A 20,552-nucleotide genomic window follows, 5' to 3' on the forward strand; every position below is an offset into this window, starting at 1 on the left:
GTAGAATTTGCCTCCAAGCACTATAAAAAGGAAAGTTAACAAATGTTCTGTACCACAGTAGAACAGCAGTGTGTGGAAAAATAAGAGCTGCCTCTACCCTTCATTTAAATCATTAACCACCAGTTGCACAACTAAATCTTTAATTCCATATTTCTCATGGCTTTTGTGCTGCAGTACTACTAGTCCCTCTTATTCACTTTGATACTAATTCAGTAGTCACGAGGATCACGCACAGACGGAGTTCGGGAACAATTCACTGTATTTACATGCATGAATTCAACACCTTCTCCTGAGACAGTAATAGGCTTAAAAAAAAAATAAAAGAGGAAACAAACTATCCAGATCTTCTAACCCATTTAAGAAGGCAATTTTGCTTTAGCCAGGTAACTACCACAGAATCTCAATAACATTAAATCCATGCATCCATGACATTTAAAAAAGATTATCATGAATACACCCGAGTATTTCTCTGAACACCTTAAGCTGAACACAAGTCACATTTGTGATGGAAAGCAAGCAGCCAGACAGCTAATTACAATAATTGCCTATGAGAAGTAAATGCTCGTCCAGCAGAGCTCTTACACAGCTTGGGTCACATTCATTAAAATGACAAAACAAATAAACTCAGTTTCAGCTGAACTACAGAATTTAATTCTTCTCTCTCCTTGCTAGAATACACAATTAATTAGACTATCCAGAAAAGATAATCAGCACCTATTTAAAAGTTCATATTATCAATCCATAAAATAATTTGTTATACACTTTGCAATATTCCACCACTAAACTGTTACTACATAGTGACTACTGTGCATAGTTTCCTACCAACTGATTAGAAATGTAAGACAGCTGGAATTGTTGGTCGAGTACAAATATATTCTGCTTGTTTAGAAATATGTCTGATCCAATAAAGAAATTAAGGTATCCTATTTTTATCACAAACATATCTCCACGCTGAAATAGAGCAAACGTACTTGTTTTATTTTTTTTATTTTTAAAACATAAGTAATATGCTCCTAGTCAAAGGAAACAGTCAAACAGGAACTGCCACAGAAACCACATTCTCCTAAATGGCACTCTATGTTCTACTCAGCAGACCACCCTGCCTTAGCAACTCCAGTACCACCTTGGAAAATGAAATACATTAAAGGGCAGAATTGGCTCCTTGCCACCCATTGTAGAATTAGGAGTGTTAAAAAAAATTACACTAACTACTTAACCTAGAATCTGGAAAAAGTTACATCAATTTTCAATGATTTACATAGGCTTAAAAATGTCACAAGAGACAGTACAAACTATTCTAGCAGAATCACAGAACGCTTAAAGAAATCTTTTCTGAAAGCTACCTCAGATGATACTAAAGACTCATATTTAAATCTACATTACTTAAACCTATTATAGAGAATATTTGACCTATTAAGTTTAATGAATAAATTTTCAAAACCAGATCAAAGATTGAGGTACCAATATACAACCATCCAGTTCCAAACATATAGATACTACCAAGTTCCTAATCATAATGATGTATTTTATTTCAGGTTGATTTTATAGCGCTTTTCAAACACCATTAATGAATAACTTGTACTAAAGAGAGGAAAAAAACCTAGACACACTATTCAGCCTCCAGAAATGCCTGCCTTCAAAACAAACCCTTTATCTGAGCTAAAGGGGAGAAAAAAATTACCGTGTCTGTGCTCCAAGTGTCAGAAAATGTTACCTGAACACAATGTAACTGCATTTGGAAAGTATTTACTACTTACTTTATTACTTATGGATGCATCTAACAACAGCTTTACTAATAACTATGCTGTTCAAGAGGCCTCACTATGTAACAGATCAAGATATTAGAGCTGGTATCCCCCTTTCTAGGGTCAAAAAAAAAATTTCCTAGCCACTTAGTTATGCAATACATATGAAAACTAAGTTCAGTCGTTCATTACCAGCCTTTTTTGCTTGTCTCCCAGAAGAAAGATTTTAAACAAAGTTGGTATGTTTCACGTAGAAGTTGAATTGCCCCTTCATGCTAAGCTTTGTGCAGGTATACTGGGAGAACCCACGAAAATATTTAACTCAATCAGAACCTTAGAAAAACAAAAGTGCCTTTCAGTGCTCAAACACACTCACATGATCTCCTGAATTTCATACAGATAGTGTGGAAAATTCATTTGATACTGAGCACTGTATCTGGCACTGCACAACAAACTCCATTTTGAAGGGAGTTTCTGTTTTCTGATCTTAAATGCTCATGTTGGTTGGGGAGTGTCATGGTGGGATAACTGGCGGCATTGCTCCCTCAAAACTCCTGCCTGAACTGACAGCACCTAGTCAAAGAGAAAGGTTACAAATTAGACTTTTGCCTGTTTTACTCTTTCTTGCTAGGGTCCACGTTCATAAAACATCATCAGAAACAGAATAAAGAAAGGCACTGCTGCCACTCCTCCAAAACTCGCAAATGCTAAAAAGGTGGAGTAACAAGCCAAACCCTTGCAGCAAGGCGGGGCTTAAGCAGGAGAAAAAAAAAAAAGAAAAGGCATGTAATTCTGCATCAACCAGCCTTCGTTAGCACTGGCCACAGAAGAGAGAATCAGTTGAATGAATATGTGTTTCATCGTTTTGGAAAGAAGCCGTGCTCAGGAGGGAGGATTAGGAGGATTCCATTGTATGCCCAAAAAGCTCAAGAGCAACTGGAATAAAAAAGCTGAAGCAAAGGAAAATGTATATATTGCAGGCTGACTTTATCCTGCACTAGCTATGAGAAAGTAGCTGTGTTCACACGCAGATGTGTGAACAGTTGAAAATGATGAAAAGCATCTCACACCTCACAAAACGAAATACTGTACCCAGAACTCTCACGTGGTCAAGGCTGTTGGAAACGAACACTTGCTACACAAGAAGCTCACAGACACCTTCACATCCCTGGCACACTGGCAAAGCTATGGCATGCAATCCTATTTCTGTAAAAGGCATGCTCAGAAGGACTCCAGAGAGACCAAAGAAGATTGTTACAATCTGGCAGGAGAAGCTCAAGACCATAAAGTCTAAGGTGTCAGGACCTAAACCTGGCCAAGTCCACCTAAGGAAGTTTCATCTGAGCGAAACTTCTCATTCAAATATAAAAAAAATTAAGGCCCCAGTGCAGCTTTAAGGGACAAATGATTTACAAAAACCAAAGAGAAAAGGGGGGACACACACACCATACTACCACTATTCCCCCTAACCACGTTCCTTTAGTTTCAGATGTCACAAGCATTTTGGAACTCACTGGGCGCACCTCATGTAGAGGAGATTGCATTCACTGAGTTTGCAGAAAATGAATCCAGCAAAAGCAATGCTGATTTTCTTCAGTACTAGTGAGTGCAGTCAATTCAGGACAGGACCTACTGGTACCACGTGGGCACAAGGGAGTAGATCTGGATGAGAGGTGTAACGTGGGCACAGGAAAGGGCAAAACCTCCAGCTCTGCGTGTCACAGAGCCATTTGATTGACTTGGATCTAACTGCAGTGACAGGGAGCAGCAGCAACCATAGGGACTACAATTATGACAGGGCATTTCTGATACACTGTACATTTCACCACCCTTCAGAAGTGAGTGGTTCAAACTGAAAATAAAACTTACACTTGGCCAAAACTGTTTCAAAAAAATCCCCTCCATTAAACCTGAAACAGCTTCCTTGGAAGGCTGGACTGGAAGAGAATTAGCAATTTAATGGTCAATCAAAACCTTTTTGTTTTTTTCCCTTGTAAGTAAAAATAAAATTAGATTTCTTTCTAAATAAATTTCCCTCCAAAAGATTTCATGCAGTCAAATTTTTCTACAGATATAACAATTAAACTGAACTAGAGATTTGTTACTGGAATATTGCAGCCTTAAGGAAATTCTGGGGGTTATCAGTCTGTGTTAAAAGACAGCTGCATTAAAAAAACACAACCAAACACAAAACAACCAACCACAAACCAAATCTCATTTGGTCTACAGTACTTTTAACTTCATACAACAAGAGTTGCCGTTCCTGGCTAAGCAAGTATCAAGAAAGGTATTATTAGAACAGCTTTAAAAATAAAAGATCTTTGAGTTTAAAAACTACAACAAAATACAAATGGGAATGAAGAAGCAAGACCATAAATCAGAAAAAAAATAAATCAGTAGTAAACATTTTGTTCCCAACCAGTTTGTAGATATTCACACAGATAAGAAACAAGCCTCCCAAGACATCACAACTTTCCAGAAGGAGCCACCACTCTATTAAGCAAGTTTTGTGTAATCAAACAAGCCACCACAGGACAGAGATGTTAATCCTATTCCCTTTTGGGAAAAGCATCATAAGCAGAAATTTCTACTACCCCCACTAAACCTAAGTATTTCAAGGTTGTGTTCTAATGTTCAATCTACCTTGCCAGAAATAAATCATAAAAAACCTATGGAAAAGAAGATGAGAGGTTACTAAAGTCTCTGTCTTTTTTTACACCTGGATCAACCTTCCCCCATCACTCCTGACATATATTTGCCCGTTAAGGTGACAGTCTACTAATGAACAGCTTATAGATAAGTTTGGAAAGTCTATTTTCATGTTTCACTATTCCTAGCCATAAAGAAAAACATCTCATAGTAACACGGAACCATCTCCTTTGCCACCACTTAAACTCACTACTTCTGGCAGTAATCACTACAAGCCTGGCAAACAGGTTATTTGCATTCTTCTTTGCATCAGACTTGACAATTTCCATTTCTTTTTAAAACAACTTTAGATTTTATTGAGTCTTCAAAGCTTTGACCTTCCAGACTTTACATCACTGCTAGTATTCTGCTCTAGACTCCCCTCAGCTAGACCACGCATTTCTTGAAGCTGTGACCCAAAGTCAGACATAGTATTCAGCTACGGCCTTTCCCATGCTATATAAAAGAAACAATTATTTCACTTATCTTTTCAGATATATTGCTGCAGAATATTACCTACAAGATGCTTCACATGCAGCTCCACTTTAACTTGTCCTCACAATTAAATAGGATGCCGTTCACAGATTATGAAGTTAGTTCAACAACTAAATACAAATGCAAGGAAACAATTGAGATTGAACATAAAATGTATTCCCAAAACTGTAAAAGCAGTGAAGTAAAAAACCACTCATATGGTTTCAAGTTTCCAAATAAATAGCATGTTTAATTGTAAACTCTTTAGAGAAATAGATACTCTAAAGAAAAGTTGTTCTAATACCCAGGAACAGAGGTTCCCTAAATGTTACTGCAACAAAATCAACCCCACTTTTGCTTCATGTACCTACATTGCCTTATGAGAACCCACCACTTACTTCATATTGTAAGGTTAGAGGTGCCTTTTCATTCTATCTTCATGTTATATGTATTTTCATCCATTCTCCATTTTACTCTTAAATCTGTTCCATAGGGTTAAGGTTTCTAAATTTATAACTAATATTCATGCAGGATAAATTCCAGCACTGCTGCCTAGAAAATGACCATCCAGCAGCTCAGGCCCTCACTTCACAGCCTTCAAAGTAATTTTTGTCTTACAAAGAGCAGTTTAGGGCACGAAGCTCCGAGTACAGAAAATCCCATTTGAATTATTTAATATTAGTGTAATCTCTAGCAACAAGAGCAGAACCCTTCCTCCCAGCTGTCACACACTCCTTACTATTATCAACAACCCTGTAATGCTCTGAAAACCTTCCATCCAAACAATCTCTTGTCCCGAGAATCCATGCTGGGGAAGAAGCCAACCTCTGTGCCTGCAGACGCCAGCTCGCATCCAAGGCCTCCCAGGACCAGCAACCAAACCGTGAGTGGGAGAGGAAAAAATTCCTGCTAAATGCACTTGCCCCTACCCTTTCCAAATCCTTCTGTCTTCAGTAAGTACCCAGTTCCTACATGTTCTCTATGACTGCATGGGCAACTACCCTTACCAACTTTGAATTTTATATAGGGAAAAAAAAGGTTTAGCAATTATTATACTATTTATTAGAAGAGTTATAATACTCACTATTAGAAGATTTTTAGTAATGGTACTTAGGCTACCAAAGCAACTTTTAAAGACATAAATTCACTATTTGATTAAGAACTGGTCATGAGCTGAACAACATCGATTAAACTTCTTTTTCCAACCCTTAAGAATTCATAAGGGCCAGTGATGTAGCTGTAACCAACAGAGAGCACTTGATTAAAATCTCAGTACAGAACATGTCCTCTACCAGAGGGCTCTAATATACAAGTGTGTGTAAGATGACTTCAACATCTGTCAGAAATTCTTCTTGTCTGCTCCCCTTTCAAAAGCAGAAACTGAGTGCAGGACTGAAGGTTTGCCTTCTGGAAATCAGGACTGCATTTCCCTAAAGACTATAGGAACTGAAACACTTTCAGGTATCACCTTAAGTAAGTAAGGTCATGCTCCTTGACAGGCTTCCATAGCAAGGTTACTTTTAAGCCTAGATTTACCTTGTCTTGAAGCAATGAAACAAAACACTAGAACATGTACTTACATTACAAGCATGAGTCAGTTACAAGCACTTCGGTATTTTTCTGACTTATGTCACTTTGAACTGGCATTACACTTTAGGTTGGCTTGTTTTAGTATTAAGGACAGTTTCCATTTTAACTGTGTCAGCAATTTTTTGGGCTTGAACTTCATTAAGGTACAGATCTAGGTGAAGTAATAGGTGGACTTATACTGTAAACAAAACTTAATTACCTACAACTTGAGGAAGAACTAGCTAACTACAGAACAAAACCACATCAGAAAACAAAAACTCTACAACCAGCTCTGCCTTGAGACCTGTGTGCTTCAGTATTTCCAACACATAAGAAGCTGGCTTTTAAATAATACAAGACTAGCTCCCACACACTTCCCAAATACTTCCACCCATACTGACAACATATCAACCTTTCTGCTCGGCAGGTGGACCACTTGTCTCTCTGCCTCATCCAGGGGAGATATTCAGGATGAGAGCAGAAGCAGCCACACTATGTAATTTACCAACTGGAATCAAATCTAATGACTGACGTACTCTAAAACATTTTTGAAGTTCAAGTGACTTAGTGCAGTGTCACAAATACCCCCTTTAGTATGAAAACTTATTTTTAAAAAAATTCTTGCCTCTTGCAACTGCTTTTCCCTCTCTTCTCTCTTATACTACAGTTTAACTAAGCAGCTCAGCTGTATTGATGTTATTGTTTCGAGGGCCACACTACAAACCAGTTACTGGATTAATTCCATAGATTTTATTCTAAATGGCAGAAATAACTGAGAAATTCAGAAGCTTTTTAACCTCACTTTGCTGCTAAAAGCGTGCGTTTGTTAAACCCCACTCTTCAGGTGTTTGGGTTTCTCAACCAGCTGAGGGTTTCTCCTCACTCAGGAAAGTTCAGACTGGACTGGCATTACTCAAGGCATTTAATCACCATGCTGGGTAGGTGTAAAATAGATGTGTACTGCTGAGTTTTGCCTGCCTTCAACAAATAAGTCAGGAACTCCTTAAGATGAGGGAATCAACCTCACGTCTTGCAAACATCCAAAGGGACGGACTCTTTTCCTATTTCTCCTTTCTGGCCATCTACCCAGCATGAGCTCTAGCACTTCTCAAACTTCTCAACTCACTAATTCCATTATAATCCAGTATACTATTAATAAATAAAATCAAACTGGACCCCTCTGAGAGTGGCTGATCCAAGCCAGCTCATTTTCCCTGCTGGAGGCTCTCCCCCCAGAGCCAGAAGGGGAGGTTACCAGGTGGGCTGGGCTCCTCACAGGGCCACAGGGCTGCTCAGAGATGAGAGGTCGCGTACCAACTGCACAGACACACCAGGGAAAGCTGAGCTGAAACACTCTCCAGCGAGTAACGTTGAGAACAAAACAGCAGAGCTTCTGGCATCTGTATTTACCTCCAGAACAGACTCGAGGCATGGCATATGGCAGTTTGGTCTGCCTTGGATGCCTACAGTGCTTGAATCTGCGAAGCACCTTGTGTTGTTACCGCACAGTTTACTCCCCCTTCCGAAAACATTTCAGAAGCGTTCGCAACTCACAGTTCAACCCCAGCAAAACAGGTAGTACCGCTCGCTCCCCGTGGGATTGGGAAGTTAAGTAATAAGCCCCAAAAACACAGGAAGTATGTAAGAAAGACACCAACCAGAGGCCTGACATCCTCACTGCCTCCACGGTGCCCTGTCCGTCTACATTTCCTAAGACGCTTTGTGCCGAAACGTCCACAAAAGGCACGTCCACAAAGCGAAGCGAACCCAACCTTGTTTTGAGATGCATTTCGAGTGTTTCAAAACCATCGGGGGAAACGATAGCAAAGCCCCACATAAAACCTCCGCCGGGCACGGCAGCCACGGCCGCAGGGGCAGCGAGCCGGGCTTCTCTGCAACCCGGCCGGGACCCGCACCATCCCCGCCGCGGCCCCCGTTCCCTGCCCCCGCCGGCACGGGCCGCCCCCGGCACGGCCGGGCCCGAGCCCCGGGGGCGGGCGGCCGCCGCGGCCGCCGCGTGGCCTCACCTCCTCCGGGATGGCCGGGTCCCCGCTGCCGCCCCCCGCGTAGCCGGCGCCGAGCGCGGGCGGCTCGGGCTCCATGTCCCCGTTGAAGAGCGAGGCCCCCTCGGCGCTGCCGCCGCTGCTCAGCGCCGCCATCTTGCGCCGGAGCGCCGGGGCGAGGGCGGGGCCGGGGGCGGCCGCGTCCCCGCCGCCGGGGCGGCCCCAGCCGCGACCCGTAGTGCGAGGGGCGGGCGGCGAGCGCGGTCCCGGCCCGCTCCCAGCGCCGCCGGCGCGTCACGACCGGCCCCGTGACGTCACACAGAATCGCCGCGGCCACGGCGAATGGGCCTGCCTGACGTCACCGGGAAGCACCGTGACGTCACGGCGCGACCGCCCCGTCGCCCTGGGAACTCGGACGTGGGCTCGGGCCCCGCCCCCTCCGCCGCGGCCCCGCCCGCCGCAGCAGCAGCGCCCCCTGGTGGCGCGGGAGCGCAGTGGCGGCGCCGCCCCCGCCGGACCGGTCCCGGGAGCGGGAGCCGGGAACCGCGAGCGCCGGGACAGGAGGAGCCCCGCGCACACCCGGCTCTGGAATGGGGTGGAACGCCACTGCCGGGGGGTCTGCGGGTCCTTCCCGGCAGCGGGGAAACGCGGGGTAAACACGGGACCGCGGTGCCGGCGGAATTCAAACGAGAAACGAGTGGGATGCGGGGCATCCCTCAGCAAACAGCAGCGCTGCGGCTTTGGGGTGAATCCTCACAAACACGAACCGTGCGGCAGCGCCAGACGCTTCCAAAATTCCCATGTTAACCTGCTGGCTGTAACTGTAGTGGTAACTAAAAGAATCGATCGCTAGGATCGATGAAACATCCGTGTTTTTTCCACTGACAGCACTTAGGCCTTGGGCTGCCCTAGCTGGTGCTCTGTTCACACGGGGTGCTCCAAGCTAGAGAAGGGTCGGGTCTGGCTCAGCAGACGTGGGGACCCCTTCTAATCCTCGGGAACACCGCTGTGCCATCCTCTGGCTGGGTTGGGAGCTCTGGGAGCAGATCCTAGCTGCCGAGTGTCCATCTCGTCTTCCCTGGGTGTGCATGGCAGGACGTCTGGCTGACCAGGGATCAGAGGTGGGCGTACACAGCAGCATCGCCGTGGCCTTCACTGCCCTGGTGGGAATGACACAGGGACCAAAGTGGTGCATTAGTGAATGCCGCTCCCTCCAGCCAGGAGGCGAGGAGGAGCTGGAGCCAGCAGCCACTGCTGTCCCCCGAAGGTGCTCCCCGCCTTGTTCCCAATGCCATCTTTCCCCAAAGTGGCCGTGTGTTCCCATCTAAAGTAAAACCTTGGCCCGTCTCATCCCTGTGTGCCACACCCATTGAAATGCTGCTTACGCAGATAAAACACCTGCTAAATCAGGTGTTTTCCGTTTTCTTGCTGAAAAGGTCTTTATTATAAATTTCAAAATGGCAACAGTATTTTAGGGCATTGCAAAGAACAGCTGATGTACCAGAACAGCAGCAGGACTTCAGAGAAAGGCTGTTCTAACACAGCCTGGTATATTTTGTGGTAGCCAGCTAACATACACTAGGTTGAATCCTGCAAGTGCAAGATCCTTATCTCTGTTTCACTTCAGTTGTGAACATGTAACCACACAACCTCTTAACCTAATAATTCTGGTGAGAGAACTGAGGTTTTTATTTCACCTTTCACACTGGGGCCATCGCTGTGGAAAAGCATTTCAAATGCAGTTCAATACTGTCAGTGTTGCAACTGGTGAATAAATGCAACTTCAATTTAATATTTCAGTGGATTTTAATTGATTTTTTTTACATTCTGCACTTGCTAAGAGAGGAGCCTGGGGTTTCCTGTGACTGGAGCCCTGCAGTGCAGTCAACAGAAAGGCTACACGAGTACATAAGAATCTAATGTACAGACTAAGCAGTTGGCCAAGTTTAGAAATTTCTCCCTAATAGCCACTAATGAAGAGGATAATTATCAGCCATTCCTGCTATGCGGCGGGAATGTGTAATGGTAGTGAAAAAATGCACACAAACTCTGGAAAATCACAGCCATGCTGAGGACTGAACACTGGGACAAATCTCTCTGATCTCTGAAGAAAAAGGCAGCAGAGGTAATAGGAGATGGTTCTCCCAGCACACAGCCTGTTGTGGAAAAGCCAACAGAGTAATATAGGTTAACTAACAGAGTAAGTCCATTCATTTCCATGAAATTTATACCAAGGGATAATTTAGTCTTAATGTAGAGAACATAGTCATAGCCCTATTTTATTCCCCAAGCAATTTACGTCCAGGGCATAACCCTAGCAGCGGAATTAGTAGACTACTATCAATCTGTAACTTCTAATACCTTTCCTACTGCTTTTAGTAGTGTTGGGTCTCTTCTTTCTGAGGTTCTGATTATTTCCAGAAGATTTTCATTCGCTTAGAATTCTGCTAGACTTTCTTATCACATGTGATGTACCACTGAAGAGCTGCAGTTCTAAACCCTAATACTGAGAAGTAATGTCCAATGCTGGAAACACAGCAGAGTTACTTCCCGAAATACATGAGATTAAAAAAAACACCTAAGAACTATTTTAAAAGATTGTTGTGTGGGAAGGAGACAGAAATCGACTATTCATACTGTACTTTCCTTTTGATTGGGGGAATCCACACCTAGTGATAAATGGAACTTCCTACTCCTTCACGTGGTGACCATTTGGTCTCTCTACTTAATCCACCATGATGAAAGATAAATCATTAATAACTGTAGCTACCTCTTGATGATATGAAATCCTATCTACTGATAATTGATATCATCCATGTCTTTTACAGAGACTAGTTTTCATGATCAACATAGGTCAAAATCAAATTACAACCTAGATGTGAAAGGCAGGTTTCTGCTATCAAATCTGTGGGGCACTGGCTGGTTGACTCCTGCAATGCAGCACAGCCAGTTTATCTGGTATTGCAGCAGGTAAAGCAAACTTGTACATGTAAAACCTGCCACCTCCCACCAAAACTCCTGGTTACCCACTGGGGTTTGATCCTCCTCAGAATTTTGTTTTATTAATTTGAATTTGGATGAGAAAACAAATCCAGCTGTTAAAAGACCAAGATTCTCCAGCTAGGTTGCCCAGCACCAGAACGTTTGTTTGACCTAATCAACACTTGCACTTTCAGAGAACAATGTTTTAATGAGTCAGTAAGAAAATGTATATGATTACCTGAGAGCAGCTGTCTCATTATGAGCATTTGGACACTTCATCTCTTCTCAAAAAAAAAAAAAAAAAAAAAAATCTTTATGAGATGCTCCAAAATGTGACTATCCAAGAGATATTAGATGAAACTTAATCTTGGTCTCCTTTATTATAGTCTTTCAATAGACAGCAGTATCTCAAAAAAATCCCAAGCCTTCCAGTTTCTTAATGAAAACAATTACAAGATTTGCATATTGGTGTGATAATTGGTATGATTTTTTAAAGTGGTGTGAAAATTTGATACACGTTCAACTCAGGATGTCTGAAGTGCCCTTAAAATTTATTTTAAATTTAAAAAAAACTGCTTAGCCTTTTCATATACTGCAAAAACAGTATTTGCCCTGTCAGTTGTAGCATTTGTGCTTGGTGCATGCACGTTTGAAAGTGCTGGTTTAAATTCTCCGCCATAGCAGTAGAAATACAGGTCTGGATGATTTACAAAAACACAGATTCTAATGACACCAGTTGTGTTCCCTGTTACCTCGGACAGAAAATATGAAGCAGAACAAAAATTAGGCTGTTGTCCAGAGTTCAGTCATTTTCTGATTACTAGTCAGAATAATACACACTTAAGAAAATTACTTCACTCTCTAGGAAACGAATGTTGGAGATATTTTTTAAGGATATAACCCAGATAATTTTTTCTTTTGCATCACCTTAGCACCTATAGCAGTTTATTATCTCTCCCACTCTAAGATATACTATACATATTTTCCTATTTCTAGGAATTGCTGTCTGATTGATCCACTGTGAAGCAATAGAGAAAACAAGGCTGATTCTTCCTTTTTTTTTTTCCTTTTTGCTTTAAACTATTCCGGTACAGAGCATATGTATTGTTTCCTTTGGAACTTCCTAAGAACTAGTTCAGGACATTTAGCATTCTGTAACATTCATATCTTCAGTGAGAAATTAGATAATATTCAGATGGTGATTTAAACTTTGCAGATGAACACTCTTATTTGTGTTATTTTCATCTGATGGGGACTTCATAGCTCTTTGCCTCTGAGTTAAATACATGAGCAGAAGCGATGAGGCTGGGTGGAGACTACCAGTAAAACAGGAGTAGGGAAAACAAGAAAAAAGTGTGAATCCACCAGGTTCTTAACTTGTTTTCATTCTACCATTAAAAGCAATGTTGACCTAACAAGCTTTATTTTATATACAAATAATAACCTATTCTAGACTTTCTTGTAATAATATTTGGAATATTTACATAGCTTTCACTTGATTCAAGCGTAATTTATTTCAGTCATTATTTATAAAACTGTTGCTCTTCTCTCCCTAAACCCCAGCCCAAACCTTCAGAAAGTAAAAAGCAAAACATTTTCCTTTGGAGACTTTGTGGGAGGCGTGAGAATTGTTGGGACTGGGACATGGGAGTGACTTTACATCTAGGCCCCTTGCATACCCTGCACATGGTTTGGTGTCACCAGAACCCTATTTCCTTCCTTATATGAGTAGTGACTTTGGGGTCCACAATGTGAGCACTGCCTTGTAGGGCTCTGCTGCTCTCCCTGCTGCTTCCTGCCTTCGCTTGCGTACATGCGGGGGAAGCTGAAAAAACCAACATTTTATTCAAAAGCAATGTGAGTACCAACCTGTGTGGCATCTGAGGGACCCTCAAGTGACAGCATAAGCCCCAAAACCGCTATTAGGGGAACAAAAGTGGCAGCCAGTGAAAAAGGAAGGGGAGGGATGGGGTAAAAGATTAGATGGAGGGAGAACATAGTCGAAGTAGACACTGGAGAAGAAGATGCAGCTCTCCTAGGAAACGAGAAGCAGATGAAAACAGGGAAACAAAGGAGCAAGGAACACTGGTTTTCCTGCCTGATGTACTTTACTAGGACCGGGACCATATCTCATGTTTGCAAAGATTAGTCCAGACCCTCCTGTTCCCAGAGCATCCCTGGTCACCGCTTTAACATGTTCAGCTTGTTTGGATATCTGATTTCTGAGTCCTTTGTGTTGGACAGTGATAAGCTGATCAGCTTTAAGGACTAAACAGTTTTATATTCCTCACATTATCATTCCAGTGTGAATAATCACATTCTACAACTCAAACCCATCCCACTTAGGCACAAAAAACCCCATTAATGTGATTGAGTGTGTTCCAAGAAAGGGCAGGAAAGGATACCACCTCAATCAAATAATTTTACTGTTCAGAAAGTGACTGTTCAATTATGTTTCAATCTTAGGATTTCCCTTCATAATATCCAGGGTAGCTGAGCTTCCCCTGGCCTGACTACCTGCTGTAATTTGATTTTCCAGTACTTTACAGATATATTGGTGACTATACATCTCTGATCTAATAGAAGTTCAGATACTAACTTGCACCTTTCAGTTTCTAGCCTCTTCTCTGAGCAGAAAAAGTCCATCAGGGTTGGTATTGGCCTGGAGAGAGGATATTTTAAGAGTTTAAAAAAATCTAAATCAATAACAGGAATCAAATACAGAAACTGCAGCTTTGATGTGGGAGAGAGAGAACATGGTGACGTATCATGTTTCTCAGGGCAATATCGCACGTTGCTGGAGTTTTAAGAGTTATTGTTCTGCAGGGATAGGTCAGATAGGATGGATAACCTCTAAATGAATGCTTATATACAATGTTTTAAAATATCGGTGTCTTTTGCTGACAGAGTCAGTATCACAGTTCATAATCCATCCTTGTCTTTTAATCCTCACTACCAGACAACACAAGCCTCACAGACATTTAGTCTCTCCTATAAAAGAAAGCTGCTCACCAAGCAAGTGGGAATTGGGACAGTCTCCTAACCACGTTGCTCTATACTCATTCCTGCGAGTATGCCCTTGGCCAAAAGCAAAATTTCTGGTGCAGTGGCCAGTGGCTTCTCAATGTTTTCAATGCTGTGGATTGCTTGAAGCTTGCTGTTATGCTGAAGGCCCTGGGATGTGGTGATTCCTTTCTGATATAATGAGACCTCTTTCTCTGGAAAACATTTGTTTTGGTAAACGAACACAAATTCTGTTACCCCCCTCTGGGGTGTTCCACATTACTGGTTTTGGCTGGGGGAGAGTTAATTTTCTCCACAGCGGTTGGTATGGGGCTGTGTTTTGGATTTGTGCTGAACACAGGGTTGATAATATAGAGATGTTTGTTATTGCTGAGCAGGGCTTACAAAGAACCAAGGCCTTTTCTGCTTTTTGTGAGGCTAGGGAGGAAGTTGGGGGTGCCTGGGAGGTTGGGAGGAGACACAGCCAGGACAGGTGACCCCAGCTGACCAAAGGGATGTTCCAGACCATATGACATCATGGCCAGTATATAAAGGTGGGGGAAAGAGTATGGATAAGGAGGCACGGAGGAAGGAGAAAGGATCACATTTGAAGTGATGGCATTTGTCTTCCCAAGTCACTGTTACGTGTGACAGGGCTCTGCTCTCCTGGAGATGGCTGAATGCCTGCCTGCCCATGGGAAGCAGTGAATTAATTCCTTATTTTTCTTTTCTTGTGTGTGCAGCTTTTTGCTTTCCCTATTAAACTGTCTTTATCTCAGCCCACGAGTTTTCCATCTTTTATCCTTCCAATTCTCTCCCTGATCCCACTGGTGGGGGTGTGAGTGAGCGGCTGTGTGGGGCTTGGCTGCCAGCTGGAGTGAAACCATGACAATGACTCTAGCTTAGATCTTCTTCTTATTTTTAAGTGGTTTGCATGCCTAGCCAATACCCTACTATCTGTCCTCAGAGGGCAATCGTATTTATTAATTAACTTGACGAAGCTATCAAACAACTTGAGTTTGAAAATAGAGACATACCACGTTGTTGGCTTTATTGGTGTCAGGCAACAGAGCAGTATTTTGGCAAACATCACAGCATATAAGCAGAACTAAGCGCACAAGAAGAAAAATTAAGAGGCTACAGTGTCGCTTTCTAGTTGCCAGTAACAACTCTGACATTCTGTAGCCTAATTTTCACTTTTCAGTTTATGCTGTTGATTCAGAAAGCATTTGTGAGGTTTAGAGCTCATGAACAACACTTACCTGCTCATCAGTGGCAGCGAACAGGCCCAGGACAGACAATAGCCAAGCAATACCACATGCTGCCTCGCATGCAGCCTGGGCATCAACTGCCTGGCATCCACTCACGCCAGAAATGTCTCTGTCTGGTGGCATCTGCACTGCCTCATTCCCAGGCTCCTCCCCAATATAAATGTGCCAGTTTAGACAAGTACACGGAGACCACTTTAGGTTGGAGCCTTCATTTAAATGCTCCTATGCCTACAAACTGAACACAATACTAAGTAACATCAGCTGAAACATCAGTCGTATCTCATTTACTTAAATATAAAACCAGCATAAACTCTGACATCTTAGAAACAATTAAAAAAATACAGTAAACTTCCGTGTTAACCAGCCAGTTCAATACTGAGTGCAATACCCTCATTGCTTGTTGCTCCTCCAGAAATACTCTGAGCAGCAGCTTGATGCTGCCTGTTGCACAAAGGCTCCTTTGCATGCAAGTACAGAAATTAGAAATGTCTCACCTTGTCCGTAGCGGTTGCTGGTTGTAAATAAGTCAGCATCACCCAAGTGCCAGCACAGATGAGGCTGTCCTGAAGCCACTGAGGCTCTCTTCTCTGCAGAAACCAATGCATGGCACCCACACAGCCTCACATCACTCTGTTCATCACAGAATGTGCTGAGCTGGAAGGGACCCACAAGGATCATCGAGTCCAACTGGGGAATATCCCTGGGGAAGCACCTTTGGCATGCACAGACATAACAGAGTCTCTGGAGACATGAGGTTTCATCAGCCCTGTCTTGAAGAGACCACTATCAAGCCAAAGGCTGGCACTGGATTTACCTGCCTGCTATACAGAGTTAAATCCCATTGATACCAGTTGGAGATATTCAATATTTACACAGCTTCTAAAGTGAGGCCACTTGTGGAGATGTTTTAACCTGGAATCACATTTTAGAGATCTGCTTTTGAAAGGTGGGAGTCAAATGACCCCACTCACTTTTATCCAGTCAAGACTGTAGTGGAAACAGAGCAATGTGATGCAACGATGATTACGTATTTGCAGCAACACACCACGGTGTGTGGCAGTAGGATGGCTTTTAGACTTTCTGGACCTCAGGCAGTTTTTGCTTCCAATACCATTAAAAGCCTATTTACTGAAGCAGCCCATGAGGCAAACATCAGACACACAGAAACAACAAGTGAAGTGAGAGAGACCCTCTGAACTCTATGAAATATTTACAAACAGCTTTAGGAGCCCTGGGATGAAGTGAAGTACTTTCAAGCAGAGACAAAAAACCTAATGGATATAAAAATCCTTTTTTAGCTCTTGGTGAGATTTTTTTTCACAGACCTAGCTATGATATGAGAATATGTATTAGGTCATGCAGTCTGCCTCCTCCTGTTCCAGAAGAGAAGTGGTCCCAGTGCTATATTTTATAACACTTGACTCAGCCCAGCTCTGCCTGACTCAGACAACATAAACCAAACCCACTTCTTGGAATCTTCTCAGTTTTCTAAATATTTAATTTTGTGGAATTTTCCCCAGTATTCCACCCAGAATAACTCAACACAGTATGTATAAAGACACTTTGATGTCATGATCATTATGCTGTTGACTTCATATTTATTCCCTTAGACAACCCTAAACAACTTCCCAGGCAGTGTGGTGGTGATGTCCTTCTAACATCTGGCTACAGTTATGTTCTTCCCCACTTGAACACATTATTACTGTGACTGAGCCTTCTCAAGAAATTCTTTCAGATGTTTTCCTGTCTGTTCCTTCCTCTCTGCTATCAAGAAATGATTATTATTTTTATTATTATTATTACACTTCAGGAAAAGGACAAGGAAAAGAAAGAAGAAAGACGTGAAAAGACAAAAGCATCTTTTTTCATGCAACCCCAGCTGTGCAGGCACAGAAAGATCCATTCTAAAGAGCTGGCCCACACACATAATTCAAGTTATACCTCTAGGATTTATGATAAGGGTATTGTTTTCATTTCTGCTTTCTCTAACTTGCCTCATACATCCCTTTTTTTCTCTTAAATTTTTCTTAGAACCTTTGAGTTTTCCATTGTTGTTTGGACAGTTTAGAGAAACAATGCTGCCCCTAGAAGAGGTTAACCAGGAAGAGTTTCTGCTCTCACATGTCTCAATATCATGATGATGAACAGAGAATGTCCCCTTCAAGGATTTTGTTTCCAGAATCTACTGCCAAGGGATTGTACAAGAAGTGCCACAATCAGTTACGGAGGAGAACTGAATTTAAGGGATTTGATCTGGGATTTCCATGGCATTTTTTCCCTTGCATTTTATCCTTTCTGCTTTAAAATAAAAACAGACAACAGCAGTCATTCCCTCATCAAACAGCCTTTCAGATTTGTGATTCTTTTCCAAAACATAGTCTTTGTTGATTGTTGTTTTTTTAAATTATCCTAAAATAGCTTTCAAACTCAAAGTGGTAGACGAAGATGTACATAGATGCCTCAAAATGTCAAAAATATTTATAGTTTAAGAAATAACTGTGATTTTAAAAATTTTTACTTTCTGACCAAATCAAGTTTTTTTTTCAGCATTTGACATTTTAAACATCTAAAGCAGAACAGCTAGCAAAGTAACATACCACAGCTTATCTTATGTGTTAAAAATGTCCTCAGCTGTTGCATACAACCACCTCTCTGAAACACACAGAGCTACAAGTCCTACCACAACCAGACTAAGCTGCCCTTTAAAGGGTTCTCCTGGGGTAAACTCCCATCCTAGAAGCAGCTTAACCTTGTGACGCTGTTCTCTAAGTGATCATTATTCTAATTTTGCTCTTGGGGAAGCAAAGGCAAGCAAGACAAAGCATTTATCTAAAACTTTAGAGTAACTCAGGTGCATTTCACTGAGCTGTGTAAACTCAGCATGCTGTTTTAAGAAGTAGAAACAGACTCTTTCCAAATTAGAGGAAACTTTTTTCAAGTTATTACTTTTCTGAGCAGAGCACATATATTTTAACACACTGGTACCTCTGCCAGAAAGCGAGACAGGGTTTTTTTTTCCTTCCCCCATTACAAAGTACAGTCACATGCAAGTGATCTGCCTGTGTGCAAGAGTAAGAGGTTTGGCAATAGCTGCACTCCCTATAGGATATATACAGCAACTGGGTCAGCCTGTTTACAAAATAGCTTGTGATTATCACAGCAGTGCTCAGCAGCTATGAATACATCATAGCAGAGTCTAATTAAAGACAGGCATAGCTAAGGCACTGCAAAATAAGGAAACAGTGGCACTTAATAAAGCTGCTCAGGATTGGGAAGAGGTTAGTTTTTACTCTGTTAGTCCCTTGGAGGTCAGCTAACCAGGTTTATTCCAATCAAGAATTAAAACATCAATCTAAACATCTTCTAAGGGCAGTCAGTTCATACCATCAGGAAAAGAGTGAATCTTGTAATAAGACACAGCAGTTTCAATGGTGAAAAAAAACATTTTAAGGGGAAAGCCAAAAATAAAGATCTAACTGAACTGGGTCATTTGTACATAAAATGGATGTACATAAAACACCATTATACCAATAGCTGTAAAGCATAAGTGTTCCTATCCTTACCCTTCAGCATGTGGCTGGAACTCTTCTTCCTCTCCTAAATACACCTTGTGTGATGCTTCAGGATTGACTCCCAATCTGTCTAGACCCTGGGATTCAAAAAATGTAGCCTTCTTCAGGGTATGCCTATTCCTAAACGACAGAGTACAGGTTAGAAGGGAGGCAGGAAAGTGCCTGTTTCTATCCCAGCTATGGAGAGCAGAAGGCTGTATTTTCTGAAAGAAAATAGTTATGCTAATGCTCCCAGCAAGCAATGGATTATACTAACACTAGGATATGCTCCAATACTGGCTGAGTCATCATTATTTTAGAGTGAAGTCTTAGGGGAAGGGAATGGCCATTTTTTAAAAGATCAAGTTCTAGCAAATGAGTACCACAGAAGAAAAATCATGAAAAATTAGGCAGGGCAACCTCTCTCATACTTTTTCAGAAAGTGGGTTGGTTTTTTTTTCCTCCATCAGTTTGCTTTTGTAAATGCTGCAGAAAAAAATATGAAAATCAACAATTCAGCCCATTTGTCTCACATCTCTTACTTCACAGGCACTTCCATCAGTTTCACCATGTTGTATTTTATATATTGTTGTATGTGTACTCATAACCAAGTCTCCCCACACACACAAAGTTTAAGGCCATGCATACTTCCTTTACAGAGCCACAATTCCCTTTTTGATGCATGCACACTTTTGGTCACTTGCCTATTTATACCGTGAAAGCTTTAAGTGTTTCACAGCACCAGAAGAGATGCTGCTTACCTTTCATCTTAAGTAGCAGGGAAAACATTTTTATTTATCTTGGATTTAATTTTAGAAGGCATCAAGAGCTGTGCAGAGCTGCTGCAGTAGCTCTGCTGAAGAGGTTCAGAATGGGTCTTTCCCTTCACCAAAGCACCTGAAAAACTTCACCCCTCACACTGATGGCCTGACAGCGCCAGGCAGTAGCAACCTTTCTACTTGGATATTCCCTCTCCTATTATGCAACTCCATGCTGCCCTTCTTGCCAAAGATGAATTCAAGGGAACCAGACCCCTTCCCCTCAGCTGCATGCACATGTCCCAGGAACCAAGAACTTCTCAGAGGGCCCATCACAGGCTCTGGGTACTTCAGTACCACACAGGTCACAACCTACAGACAACACATGGAACACAAAAATGTCTTAAGCACATTAGAACTGAGCAAAGGCTCTAAGTTACTAAAAGGATTTTAAATTAGAGAGGAACTTACTACTGCAGTACAGAGCAGATACATATAAAATACTAAC

The 20,552-nt window shown here is 42.1% G+C and overlaps 1 protein-coding gene across 2 annotated transcripts in view; it reads right to left on the reverse strand.

Annotated features, from left to right (window-relative positions):
• Positions 1-8,670, reverse strand: part of BRAF (B-Raf proto-oncogene, serine/threonine kinase) — an 80,600-nt gene extending 71,930 nt beyond the window's left edge. For both annotated transcript variants that reach the window (XM_032106900.1, XM_032106901.1), the window contains exon 1: positions 8,504-8,670. In XM_032106900.1, coding sequence (XP_031962791.1) covers positions 8,504-8,635 — 132 coding nt within the window. In that variant the 5' untranslated portion in view covers positions 8,636-8,670. The remainder of the gene's footprint in view (positions 1-8,503) is intronic.
• Positions 8,671-20,552: the final 11,882 nt, after the last annotated feature.

Source organism: Corvus moneduloides, chromosome 4 (assembly GCF_009650955.1).
Source record: "Corvus moneduloides isolate bCorMon1 chromosome 4, bCorMon1.pri, whole genome shotgun sequence".
NCBI lineage: Eukaryota > Metazoa > Chordata > Aves > Passeriformes > Corvidae > Corvus > Corvus moneduloides.